Source organism: Priapulus caudatus, unplaced genomic scaffold, assembly GCF_000485595.1.
Source record: "Priapulus caudatus unplaced genomic scaffold, Priapulus_caudatus-5.0.1 Scaffold23, whole genome shotgun sequence".
Lineage (NCBI taxonomy): Eukaryota > Metazoa > Priapulida > Priapulimorpha > Priapulimorphida > Priapulidae > Priapulus > Priapulus caudatus.
The window spans coordinates 51679-65176 of record NW_014577084.1 but is presented as its reverse complement, the minus strand read 5'-3'; the positions used below and the strand labels follow the sequence as shown (position 1 = coordinate 65176).

General features: G+C 42.7%; 2 protein-coding genes across 3 annotated transcripts in view; both read right to left on the bottom strand.

The window, feature by feature from the left end:
- LOC106813441 (glutathione S-transferase 1-like) overlaps nucleotides 1–4311 on the bottom strand; it is a 19937-nt gene extending 15626 nt beyond the window's left edge. Inside the window, exons 1-5 of one of the 2 annotated variants that reach the window (XM_014817575.1) lie at nucleotides 4239–4311; nucleotides 3493–3647; nucleotides 3144–3236; nucleotides 2760–2875; nucleotides 1–69 (exon numbers count right to left, since the gene is read on the bottom strand). In XM_014817575.1, the coding sequence (XP_014673061.1) occupies nucleotides 1–69; nucleotides 2760–2875; nucleotides 3144–3236; nucleotides 3493–3625 (411 nt within the window). In that variant the 5' untranslated portion in view covers nucleotides 3626–3647; nucleotides 4239–4311. Of the gene's footprint in view, nucleotides 70–807; nucleotides 924–1191; nucleotides 1285–1567; nucleotides 1914–2759; nucleotides 2876–3143; nucleotides 3237–3492; nucleotides 3648–4238 lie in introns of those variants that run through there. The other variant, XM_014817583.1, reaches the window with a different exon arrangement.
- A 1092-nt stretch (nucleotides 4312–5403) lies between these two features.
- LOC106813233 (kxDL motif-containing protein 1-like) lies at nucleotides 5404–10404 on the bottom strand. The gene is made up of 5 exons (XM_014817318.1): nucleotides 10319–10404; nucleotides 8902–8921; nucleotides 7816–7968; nucleotides 7437–7483; nucleotides 5404–6795 (listed from the first exon to the last, which is right to left on the bottom strand). The coding sequence occupies exons 3-5, from the start codon at nucleotides 7938–7940 to the stop codon at nucleotides 6626–6628; spliced, it is 342 nt and encodes a 113-aa protein (XP_014672804.1). The 5' UTR covers nucleotides 7941–7968; nucleotides 8902–8921; nucleotides 10319–10404; the 3' UTR covers nucleotides 5404–6625.
- Nucleotides 10405–13498: the final 3094 nt, after the last annotated feature.

Genomic DNA, 13498 nt, shown 5'->3' with positions numbered 1-13498 from the left:
GAGGCGTGCTTGCAGTAAGGCCAAGAATCCTGGGATTATCTTCGTAACAGCTAATTTTTGCAGCATCCCCTGCAGAAACAAATAAATAAGTTACAGAATCAGTTTGTGGAATCATTGAGAGTATCATCACACCAAACAATAACACTATTAAACAATAGCAATCGGAGATAGCAAACCTCCGCCACAGCGTAACAGTCCCCCCATCTTGCTGGCACACCCAATATCGTTGTTTCTACTCTCTATGACTATTGTTGTTTGACTCTGCAGAGTGCAACTGGAAGCACATGGCTTCGGGAAATACATGGCGCCACCTATTGGTCCTAATAATGGCAAATGTTACAATAATGTCACAGAAATCCTTCAAAACATTCCTGGATCCAGATCTGGATCCGGATCACCACCAACATCTAATCGATTGGTGGTTGGCCCAAGAACAATCTGTCCAAAAAATCTCATCAAAATCCGTTCGTAACTTTTTGAGATATCTTGTTGACAGACAAAACAACAAACTAACAGGGGCGAAAACATAACCTCCTTGGTGGAGGTAATAATTAAGTTCGGCAGATGCGAGCGCTGCCTAAATTACAGTTATTTAAACACCGCACGAAATACTGCAGCATCGTCACAATTCAGGACCGGGGAAACTTTCGCATGATTATTGGGATATAGACTGTCTGTATATTACCCTGTGCGATCGTTAGTATAGTTAAAGTAGGAATATAGAACTTGCATATAGCACTACTTATATGGGTTTGGGAATTTTTAGTGAGCTTGCAGAGGAGTGCATGCATGCGCGAACAGGTATACCTTGCGTTCCTCATCCTCCTCGTGAATTATGTTGAGGACTGCCTGTAGCACATCCCTCCAGCACTCACAGATGGAGTCAATACGAGCTGCCTGCATGTTGCTGGACCCGTACAGATCTGTGCATCATAGAATCAACTATCATCAGCGCGCAAGGTCAGTCAATAACGACTAAGACACTCATTAGTGTAGGCCTAATTGTTGGGAAGCAAAATCTTCGCCAGGACCGTAGCTAATCCATTTTGCTTGGGGGGCATGCAATGCCACGCGTATGGTGTGTTCTGGGAAGGTGACCGCCATTGACGTGCCATGTATTGTATCTAATTTTTTGATCCCCTTGCCCTCCCCCGCTAGCTACGGCCCTGCTCGCACGTGCTGTAGCCTTACCGAAAACTCTAGCCAGGTACCTGTAGATGGCGTTGCTCTGGAAGATGATGTCGTCACCTACCCACAGCATCGGCAGTTGACCGAATGGGGTTTCTGTTAAATAGTGAAAAAGGAAAATGAATGATGTAACGTTGCGTAGCGCTATTGCAGGAGTAATTTAATACAAACCTAAATTTCCTCGACTGTGATTGCGCAATCATTCCATTAAAAGTTGCTGATTTTCGAAATAATGCAATCCTCAAACTTGGCCATTAATTGTCATTCTTAGTTTAAAGTAATTTTCGATTAGCTCTACCAGTGTAGCCTCGCTTCGCTCCCTCCCTTCGCTGTAACGAGAGCTAATTTCCGCTAAACTATACGTATGCACGAGGCTCACCTTTCTTCTGCTCTATCCATTCTTCCTTAGTCACTCGCTTGTCTTCGTACTCGGTGCCAGATACAGCAAACAGGAGTCTGGCAACCTCCCCGAGGCCGCGGGAATTGAAGTACACAAGCTTATAAGCGGGCATGATGGCGGCAAACACTCACAACCTATATAGGAAGAGTCGTGTGATGATGAGGGTAGATCTTATTTCTTGTGCCGACTACACACCCAACCACATACACACATGCGCGCGCGCGGTTGTCTAGACGAATCGACGCGGTTGTGTGGCTTCCGATTACTCAACGTTTACCCTACATGGCGTTTAGTCGGCATGGCAAAATCAATTCTCGCGTGGCGCGAGTACGTCGCTAGCTGACAGTACGAGGGACCGAACTGTCAATTAATAATGATATGAGTCATATAATAAGTACTCTAGCAGGCAAAATCACGCCACCACGCCCGGTGCCAAAGCCGCGTGTGCCCCCTGCTTGAAGAATCAAGTTCGCTCCCCTCTACCAGTGCATAACACACACACACACGCTCACACACAAAAATACACACCCACACACACATACGTACGCACGCACGCACGCACGCACGCACGCACACACATATACTATAATATATATATATACATACATAAATATATAGATAGTATGGGTATATATATGTATGGGTAAATATATATATAGACATGGTATGGGCTTAGCACGAGCAATGTGGTGGGAGAGGACTTGATACTGCAGCCATTTCGTGTGCCCAGCGTAACCACGGTACATTTACGTCATAGACTACTGTATTCATTATAGTCTGTGAATCAGTCTGTCGTTAGGTATTCGCATAGATATATACAACACGTGTTGTATATATCTATGGTGGCCACACCTTGTATGTTTCCGGCAGCGCACCTAGCGGAAATGAACTGAATCGTGCATGTTTTCCAGGGAGATTTTCCAATAGATTATCTAAATATGTTTTTTTTAAACATTAAACCCAATAAATAACAAAAAGCAAAGTGTTAGAATCGAACCTGATGCGTAGGAATGAAGCACGAAAAATTTCAGCCGGATTCATGCACGCGCCTATAAGTTATGCAGGAACAAACAGAACGACACTACTCAAATTATTATATAGATAGATAGGTTTGGGAATTTTTAGTGAGCTTGCAGAGGAGTGCATGCATGAGCGAACTGAACACATATACCTTGCGTTCCTCATCCTCCTCGTGAATGATGTTGAGGACTGCCTGTAGCACATCCCTCCAGCACTCACAGATGGAGTCAATACGAGCTGCCTGCATGTTGCTGGACCCGTACAGATCTGTGCATCATAGAATCAACTATCATCAGCGCGCAAGGTCAGCCAATAACGACTAAGACACTCATTAGTGTAGGCCTAATTGTTGGGAAGCAAAATCTTCGCCAAGACCGTAACTAACCCATTTTGCTTGGGGGGCATGCAATGCCACGCGTATGGTGTGCTCTGGGAAGGTGACCGCCATTGACGTACCATGTATTGTATCTAATTTTTGGACCCCCTTGCCCTCCCCCGCTAGCTACGGCCCTGCTCGCACGTGCTGTAGCCTTACCGAAAACTCTAGCCAGGTACCTGTAGATGGCGTTGCTCTGGAAGATGATGTCGTCACCTACACACAGCATCGGCAGTTGACCGAATGGGGTTTCTGTTAAATAGTGAAAAAGGAAAATGAATGATGTAACGTTGCGTAGCGCTATTGCAGGAGTAACTGGATTGCGCAATCATTCCATTAAAAGCTGCTGATTTTCGAAATAATGCAATCCTCAAACATGGCCATTAATTGTCATACTTAGTTTAAAGTAATTTTCGATTAGCTCTACCAGTGTAGCCCCGCTTCGCTCCCTCCCTTCGCTGTAGCGAGAGCTAATTTCCGCTAAACTATAGGTATGCACGAGGCTCACCTTTCTTCTGCTCTATCCATTCCTCCTTAGTCACTCGCTTGTCTTCGTACTCGGTGCCAGATACCTCAAACAGGAGTCTGGCAACCTCTCCGAGGCCGCGGGCATTGAAGTACACAAGCTTATAAGCGGGCATGATGGCGGCAAACACTCACAACCTATATACGAAGAGTCGTGTGATGATGAGGGTAGATCTTATTTCTTGTGCCGACTACACACCCAATCACATACACAACATCCCGCGCGCCGTTGTCTAGAAGTCAACGAATCGACGCGGTGTGTTGCTTCCGGATACCTCAACTTTACCCTACATGGCGTTTAGTCTGCAGGCACCAAACAATCTCGCGTCGCGATACTCGCAGCACAGTACGAGACCGAACTGTCATTAATAATGAGTCATCGGTGTTTGTGGCGTAGAGAGCCATTCATGTATCATCTGTCATGGCGCGCGCGCGTTGGCGTTTACCCGATTGGCAAAAACGTATGACATGTTCACGTATATGACCATGGCGTTAAAGCTTTATATATATATATAGGTATATACGTTATCATTATTATATATTAGGTATAATTATGTGTGTGTGTGTGTGTGCGGTGGGCGTGCGTGTGTGTGTGTGTGTGTGCGCGTGTGCCTGACATGGGGTAGAGCCCAGCTCAAACTAGTTATGGCAAGTTCGGATGGGTTGTGTGCGACTGCTACTGCTCGCGTAACTCGTCAGGCTTTGCATAGAGTACGCGTCAGCACTTACCTATAAGGATCGCTTCGTCAACAAACGCTAGAGAGCATAGAGAGCGATACTGGACCAAGCCGCTCTTTATATATGTCCATAACGCTCTATTTGCTTTCTGTGCCCATGGTCGTTCAAAGTGCACGCAGCGGGTAACTACTTGGTCTGTCTATGATCAGTCCATAATCAGTAGTCTCATGATGGTCTGTCTATATCAGATGATATCAGATTCGCTTGACATTTTTTTAAACAAGGGCGTGAACTGCTTGTATAAAGTGAAATCACATAGGCGAAGGTATAGGACGATGGCATCATGCCATGCCCGTACATGAACCCACTAGTAGACGATGTGTCTGTTGGGGGGGAGGGGGGTAAATAATGTGAGAGGTCATGATCATCTAGCAGAGCAGGCACGAATCTGCAGATTCAAATAAACAGTGAGTGACAAGTAACTTGCGAGAATTAACAAAAATAGACGCGCTAGATAATGAAACAGATTGACACAATGTAACCGCATATCAGCATAATGACTTAGTATGACTTAGTGTGTGTGTGTGTGTGTGTGTGTGTGTGTGTGTGTGTGTGTGCGTGCGCGTGTGTGTGTGCGCGTGCGTGTATGTGCGGGAGGGAGGGGCTGCATTTCCCTCCCCTCTGATACCACAGATATCATCATAATCATAATTATCAGGAGTGAATAATAATAGATTAAACATTATTGATCACTAGATAATCGATTATTATTATTCACTCCTGATATTATCATATCGTAAAACCATTTGACTTATTCGCTCTTGTTCCGGCAGTGAGACTCCTGTAACTATCTTTAAAATAAAGCTAAATGTACGTGCTTGTGTTTTGAGGTGACTGTGTTTGTGTCCATGCTTTCTTGCACGCGTTTCTGCACCCAGACCGAATGTAAGCGAGCATGCAGAGTCAAGTTGACGTGAAAATATTTGAACTAGTACGCATCGCATATACGAAACTACTCATAGGGAAAGCTTACGACTTACAACAGTTTTGAAAATCAATAGCCATGCGCATACTACCAATAAAGCGCGAATGATCAGCTTTCATGTCGGTCCTGCCATCTATAGGTGCAAGAAGTGTGGATAACGCATGTGTTACAAATCTCTCCCACGTACATTTTCTGGGGATTTAGCTTGTAAACAGCCATTCTAAAATAATGTATATCCAAATTGCAGCAAATTTTATTTCACAATTTGATGAGTGGATTACAGTTACGGTACCAGAACGAGACAAATAAGATAAAATGGTTTCCGCCATACTCCGACTGAAAACATATTCCCAATGTACCAAAAATGCCAAAAAGAATGAATTTTTGGCTGTCACTCAGTAATCCAGTGGTAAAATGTACCACGAATCACAACGCTGCTAGAATTTAATATCAGCTTTTCTCATTAATGCTGGGCTGGCCCAGGCGTGCCCAAAATACCAAGACATTATTGCACATTATTACATTATTGTAGTGCTTTCTCCACGCATAGAGAGACCCACTTCCTCCCTATTTCACTCGACCAGACATTATGGTACCACCTACCATCTATTCTCAGTCGTCTACATGCTTTGTTATCATTACACCACTGCGATGGCTTGTTCACTCATTGAAACATCTCTTTATCGTCATTCTCAGTCCTGCATTCACACAGAAATCAAACCAAGACATCACTTCATCCCCGACCTCAGTCGTCTACACACCAAGGCCCTATTACCCTTCTATTCTCTGTTGTTCACAAATCGCGAGACCATTATCTCTCTGTTCTTAGTCACCTATATATTGAGACACCTCTATCTCTCTATTCTCCGTCACCAACAGATTGGGACACCTCTAACTTTCTCTTCTCAGTCGTGCAAACACGAAGACACCTCTCTCTCAACGTACTTAATTTTTAACACACCAAGACACGATTACATCACTACCTGAAGTTCTCCACACGTGCGCGATATTGCTTACTCTCCGTTCTCAGTCGTCCTTACACTGCTACACCTCTACATCTCTGTGGCTGGTCTCATCCACACATTACGCACCATTACATCTCTCTACTGGGTAGTCAACGTACGGACGGGAAATGGGTAAACGGCGCTGGTGTAGACTCGAACCGCATTGCCCCGACGACTCCGCGTCTGACGGTCCCTCGCCACGAAAGCTACAGCCACGCGACTCGACCCCGCTCGCTCACGACCCACGCACGGACCTCACGTCGAGCCTGCCCCTACTACAACATCGCCGATAATCACGTGATAGTCGCCGTCGCCATGTTAGCCGGCCGCGACGCGCTCGCACGGCGATGGATCGCTCTCCCAAAGTGCAGCTTTCAGGACGTCGCGGATACACCTGCTATAGTCGCCGTGGCAACATTAACGGGCAGCAGCGTGGTGTTGAATCCATCTCAGGACGTCGCCGACAAACTTCGCGTGCTCGCCAGATCTTTCGCGGAGGCGGTGGCGGAGCGACCCTGCACGGCGTCGCGCGATGCGACCTCGCGACCTGGAGGCTGCGCGCCTACGCTCGGATGAGATGGATCTTCCTCGTCGTCCGGCGACCCGACAGGACTGCAAGCTGAAATCGTGAGGCAATGTTGGTGTGTGTGTGTGCAGACAGAGGACGACGGGAGGTTAAACGGCATTACAGATCAATGACAGCCATAAACGATGAATGTCAAACGCACGTTGATCTAATATGATGTGATGCGGGTTTGCAGACAGAGAACGACAGGCGTTTAAATGGCATTTAAGATCAACGACAGCCTTAAACAATGAATGTCAAATGCAAGTTGGTCTAATATGATGTGATGCGTGTGTGCAGAAATACCGTATCTTCTCGTGTATAACTTAAGTCACACTTTTTTGTACACAACTTCAATAAAAAAATCAAGGATGCAACTTATACACAAGGCAAAGAAATCTTGTTAATGTACCAATGTTTGTACCAACTTTTCAAGGCAAAATATGGGGTGCGACTTATACACGAGTGCAACTTATACCCGAGTAAATATGGTAGTACAACAGGCGTTACATAAAAGGGTCGACACTTTCGAGATCGACTAACGTGATTGGTCCTGACTTTCTAACAGAGTTTTCTGTGTGACGATGAGAAATGAATGTGGAATAGCTTTAGGATCAACGACAGCGATAAACAGTGAATGTAAAATGCATGTTGATCTAATATGAAATAAATAAATGTACATTTAAATAACCAACCTGCAAAAGCTTCCGGGTATCTCTTGCCAAGATTTACTTTCAGTTTCCTGGAAAACAAGATTTTGGTTGTGTTAAATGAAATCTTCGCTAAACAGATTTGATCATGACCTTTAAAAATGTGTACAAATTAGAAAAAAGCAGCTAATTAATTGACGCGTGTGCAGGCATCACATAAATATTGATGAAAAGTAATAAAAGTAGATAACGCACCAACCCAAATGTGCATGCATAAACTTGCGTGTGATGATTGGTCGCACTAAAGCAAGCATGTATGCACATACGCGCACGCACGCACGCACGCACGCACGCACGCACGCACGCACGCACGCACACACACACGATCCATGTTTCTACATGTCAGCAGTAGATGATAGGATACCTTATTCTTCTGAATACAATGTCTAAATCTTTCTTCATTTCTACTAGAAGTTGCGTGTGACGTCGGAATTCCAGATGAGCATAGTCAACACGGGCTGCTGCCAACGCGTTGCAATTTACGAGCATTTCATTCGTCTTCTCAAATCGTGCCAACCTGCACAGGAAATTACAAAACTGTATAGTAGTTCCTAGAGCTGTAACGATACCCAAGCCTCTCGATTCGATCCGGTTCTCGATATTAGCCTCTCGATTCGATCCGGTTCTCGATATTAGCCTCTCGATTCGATTCCTTCGATTCGATTCCCAAAATATTGAAATGTAATCTTATTTTTTATATTTTCATTATTTTGCAATAATAAATTATTAGAAATTGCCAATGAATACTAAATGGTGAATAGACTAGAGAGTCTAGCGAGTATATATACACTGCACAGCCGCTGAGTAACATTGGTGAGTAACACTCCACAGTATATAGCGTAGTGCCGCCATCTATTGGAGGAAAAAAGTGGTATCGAAGTGGAATCGAAAATACGGGGAAAAATATCGAGAATCGGATCGAGGGAAGAGAATCGCGATCCGATTCGATTTCGGTGGATCGTTACAGCCCTAGTAGTTCCATAGCTCACTGATCTCCATTAGTGCTGAAAGCATATAAGACATAGATAGAGTATGACAAAGAAAGTTACTAGTTACTCTATTTCATATTTTATGCATGTACGTTTACTATAAACTTAATACACAGTGCTAACAATAATAATATTCTAATTACATCTGGGGCAAATAATAGTTGTTCAGATTTAAAATATACAATGAGGAATAGAATATTACGTACTGCTGATGCTAGCATTTATATAAATGTTTTGCAAGCATTGTAATGTCTATTTCGAGCAATACAATATGTAATAACACGAGTTACAAGTAAATGCTGTCACGTTTCTTTACATTTCTTTCTGTGCAAGCAGCATGGAGAGTACATCCTCTTGGCTCACTTGGCAGCTCAAATGTTCAGCAAACGTGTCTGAAGCGAGAACACGTTCACCGGACGACGCGTCCGAGTCTCCAGATGGTGATGATTTATTAGACATACCTTTGGGTTTCATTTGCTACCTAAACACAACAATGCAAAGTAATACTAATAGTACGTTAGCCACGATATACAAATCATCAGGAGCAGCTGAGATAAATAAAACAGATAGATGAACATAAAGATAAGGCGTAAAAAGGTTGGATTCGTGGTGCAAAGAATAAAATTAAATAACCAGGATGCGGTGATGGTTAGCGCGGATGCGGAACCAGGATGGTGAAAATATTATCAGATAACAGGAGGGATAATTTAGCAGGTAAACTTTTCAGTAGATTAATATATTGGCTGGTATTATTTCTCCGGCAGCCGGAAAAGCAGCGGTGAAAACCATCGTTAGTTCTCCAGCCGCTGGAGAATTAAGAACAAATTTTCTTGTTAGATCTCCGGCGCCAGAGAAACAAGTGCACGTTTTCAGCACTGCTTCTCCGGCTTTGCTGTAGAAGCAGTGCTGAAAGTCATAGTTAAATTCTTCGGCAGACCGAAGTGTCCCGCCGCCGCTGTATAATGTATTCCGCCTATGGGTCGCCGCCGCAACCCTAACCCTTACTTCTGGTTTGGACGTTATGGTTTCATGGTTTGGTTATGGTTTGCGCAGCGGCATACCGGTAGTCTGCTTTTTGCCGGAGAAGCTAGTTTGATTTCTTGGCTTAGTTGTCCGGCTTGCCGGGGAAATAATCACTTCGTATTTATTATATTACCTTCTAAATTTTGTCATAGTGTTAGTAACGCTGAGAGGGTCTATATCCCCCGGGGTACTGCCGGAACGTACCCTGAGTACGGTCCAGTATACCGAAACGTACCCTGGTACTATCTAATATGCCGGACCGTACCTCGCCTACTCCACTAACGAGTCTAGGGAGTCGCCTACGCCTACTCCCTAACCCTAACTCGAACCCGAACCCTAATCCTAACCCTAACCATATCAAATAGTAACCAGGGTACGTTCCGGTATACCGGACCGTACCCAGGTAACGTTCCGGCAGTACCCTGGGGGACATAGACCCTTAGCTCCAAGAAACGGTATTGATAGGGTTAGTCTGACTCTTAGATACGGTGTATTGACGTTAGTCACACAGCCTGGTCCACAGGCACTTGAAGCATATCAACAGTAAACACACGCCGCCGCCATCGCGCGTACACTGACACATATACATATATGTATATGTATGTACGTATGTATGTATGTATATGTATGTATGTATGTATGTATGTACATATATGTATATGTGTCAGTGTACGCGCGATGGCGGCGGCGTGTGTTTACTGTTGATATGCTTCAAGTGCCTGTGGCCTGGTCGGGTTAATAGACCCTATGACTGAGTATATGAGCGTTAGTAACACTAACACTAACAGTATTACTATTACTAATAGTACTAACAGTATTAAACTTAGTAGTAATAGTACTAGTAGTGCGACGAACCGAGATACGGACAACTTGAACTTGAACTTGAACTAGAACTTGTTGATGTTTGTTATGAATGTGTACTATGTAGACTGTAGGATGAATTTCACATGTAGATTGTGTTCGTACTGCAGCGCCATCTAGAGCTAACTTTGTCTAATATTAGTGGCAAACGTATCTGAATATTTTCAGAAAAAGCGAATATTTGAACAATTTCTGGTATAAATAACATTTCTATCGACAGAATACGTTGTCGTCTTATTAGTATTATCATTTCAGTTATTATTGGAGCTAAAAACTTCTTAAATATGAGAATACTTATATCGTAAAACTAACAACAGAGCAGTCTACAGAAGCGGGAGAAAGCAAATGATATTTTTTCTTTAACGATTGAAGGTAAACCTGTCCTGACATTAGCCTGTAGGATTGAGTTATAGGACCCTAATCATATCGTATATAATCGTTTAAGTGTTGTATAATTACGTATCTTCCTGATTTCTAAACGGATTTGATCGTGCGACGAGATCAAGGTAATTATGTCGTGTTTTATCGTTGTCGGTGAAGGAGCCTACATCGCTTGAGTTGAAACCTTTGCTTTAGCCCTGTGGTTTATGATGATGAATGATGATGATGATCATGTAGCAAGCCTAGAAAGTGTTACAAAGCCTATATACCACCAACACCGCTTAAAACAACAAATAGTAGGCCTATCCTGGGTTTGGGTTACATTATTGTATCTAGTCCAGGACCACAGGCACAGGCACTTGGAACGTCTCAATAAAAAAATAATGTAAACACAAAATGTATTTACTACCACTACCAGTCTTAATGTTTCTCTACTCTATTTCGCCTATTATTGCCGATAATTACCCGTAAATGCCGTTCAAATGCTCATCTGCAACACACAAGTACACCGCATTAAGACTGGTAGTAAATACATTTCGTGTTTATTTACCTTTTTTTTAATTGAGACGTTCCAAGTGCCTGTGCACAGGATCATCTAGTTTGAAATTTAGATGGTCCTCCTAAATTTCAAATTGTTCTCTAAAAGTAATGCGGCGTTCAAGCGTAAGAAAGAGATTTTACATGGTGATAAAATGGTTTAATTATTCATGTTACACGTACAATGAATGTGTAATTGTTTATTCACTTTAATAGTATATTGGAACGTGGAAACTTCAAAGAAAATTACCGTAAAATGGGACCAAAATATTCAATGGTTTGTCGGACCATTGACTTTGAAAATCTGATGGTCCTCCTGATTATTTGATCGCTCCGGACCATCGGACCATCGCTTATTTCGACCCCTGGTAGGTTATACTGTAGTGTAGCCCTGTAAATGTGGGTAATGTTTAAACAATAAATTTTGTTGGCTTGTGTCCAATATTTCGACCATACAGCTGCTTTCGTGCACATAGGCTAATTAAGCATAGACAGACATCTGAATTAAGTTACATCATTACAATACATGTAATGTTCGATCAGAAAGAAGTTGGTCTCACTCATCTCAGAATGGTGCTGCACAGGATGCTTACAAGTTACATGTATGATGATTGATGAAAGGCTGTAAATGTGTGCATCGTCCTGTTATACATTCATACATCTTGCATAAATTTGTTAACTACTATATACAAAGTATGAACTTTAACTGCTGTAAGAAGTTGGAATTCTGGTAACCTTCTGCATAGCCTCTGCTGACTTAATTTGCTATCGGCAAAACGTGGGAATTTTGATAGCCATGTACTTATCTAGTAATTCCCGATAGTTAGGTTGAAATCGTATACTCTTGCATTACACAATAAGCCACTTAAATTTGCCAACTACAGTCCGACCTCCTTTATCCGGCCACGTCAGGACCGGCACCCATCCGGATATGGGATTTGGCCGAATATGAGAGTTATGCTCAAACACAGCATTTCTATATGCAGTTCAGTAGGGTTTATGCATTTGATAATGTATTTACTCGTTGCTATGATTATTTGTAACAAACTGTTGTGTTTTATGGTTTATATGAAATGGAAATAAAATGAAATAAAACTGAAATTTTACCGGAGGCATAACGGACACGAGCGGACAACACACATACACTCACACACGCGCGCAAACGCACACACGCAAACACACGTACAGTTGGTACATCGCGCGAGTTTTGAGCGAGCTTTGAACGAGTTTTGAGCGAGATTTTTGGGTGGAAATGAATGAAAAACAGAGAATACACTGCAAGATCACGGCCCGTTAATAGAGATTTCCGGATAACGGATGGCCGGATAAAGGAGGTTGGACTGTATACGAAAAGCAAATACAGCACACTCAAGAGACAGGCCATACATTCAGGGTGCGAAATTAACAGGAGTCCGGAGTCAAATACTCTCTGATTTACTGTCGGACTCCCTGATTTGACATATATGCAGGAGTCCGTGTGACTCCCTGAAAATTATGCCATACTAACTAGTTCATTCCGGAGCACGGCCTCGCGGAATTACTGTATTTTTTCAGCTAATGATTATGTGCAAAGAAAATTTGGCAGACGTGCAACTGCATGAATCTTAAAAATAAGGACATGCGTTATTGTTAATAATAATATCTTTAATTTTGAACCTCAGACTGCGGACTCCCTCATTTTGCTGCGGACTCCCTCTTTTTGAGGTCAGAGTTCGAGTTTGTTCAAAAGTTAATTTCTACCCCTGTGGATTTGATGTCAATTGGTTTTTTAACGTCCTCGTTCCTTAGGTACACAATTGCTTTTTTTGTTTATTTTACACTTAAAATCTGTTATAAACTTCTTCTACTACAAGATACCCCTCATGTGTGTTAATCTAGAAGACCAAAATCTATTTATGAATGATTATTCTGTAGCCATTTGGGCCCAGTATGACAATAAGTATCGTGAGTGTTTCACTGCATAAAATAAGATTTTGTGTGGCTGGCAGGAATGTAAAATTTGAGTGTCTTTCACATGAGGTCATTGGTATTGTGCATTGGGTGTTGCAAGCTAGTACAATGTATTCATGAATGGCTTTATGGTTCTTCTCATTATATAATAAGATTATGAATATTTATCTAATTTTACCACGATAGGAAATCCATAGGAGTGCTATGTGTGCATCTAATTAAGCAGTAGCTAATTAATTAAGTTTGCACATCAATCTATACGAGTTAGTTTGGTCTATGCCATGGTCCTTGTCCAATATTTAATGA

What these genes read in the sequence shown, in the direction of transcription:
- LOC106813233 (XM_014817318.1), bottom strand. Translation starts at nt 7,940, where the DNA reads ATGCTCGTAAATTGCAACGCGTTGGCAGCAGCCCGTGTTGACTATGCT. An exon ending in ATTGTATTCAGAAGAATAAG is followed by an intron (nt 7,484 to 7,815) that starts GTATCCTATCAT and finishes CTTGTTTTCCAG; the next exon opens with GAAACTGAAAGTAAATCTTG. An exon ending in ATACCCGGAAGCTTTTGCAG is followed by an intron (nt 6,796 to 7,436) that starts GTTGGTTATTTA and finishes TCACGATTTCAG; the next exon opens with CTTGCAGTCCTGTCGGGTCG.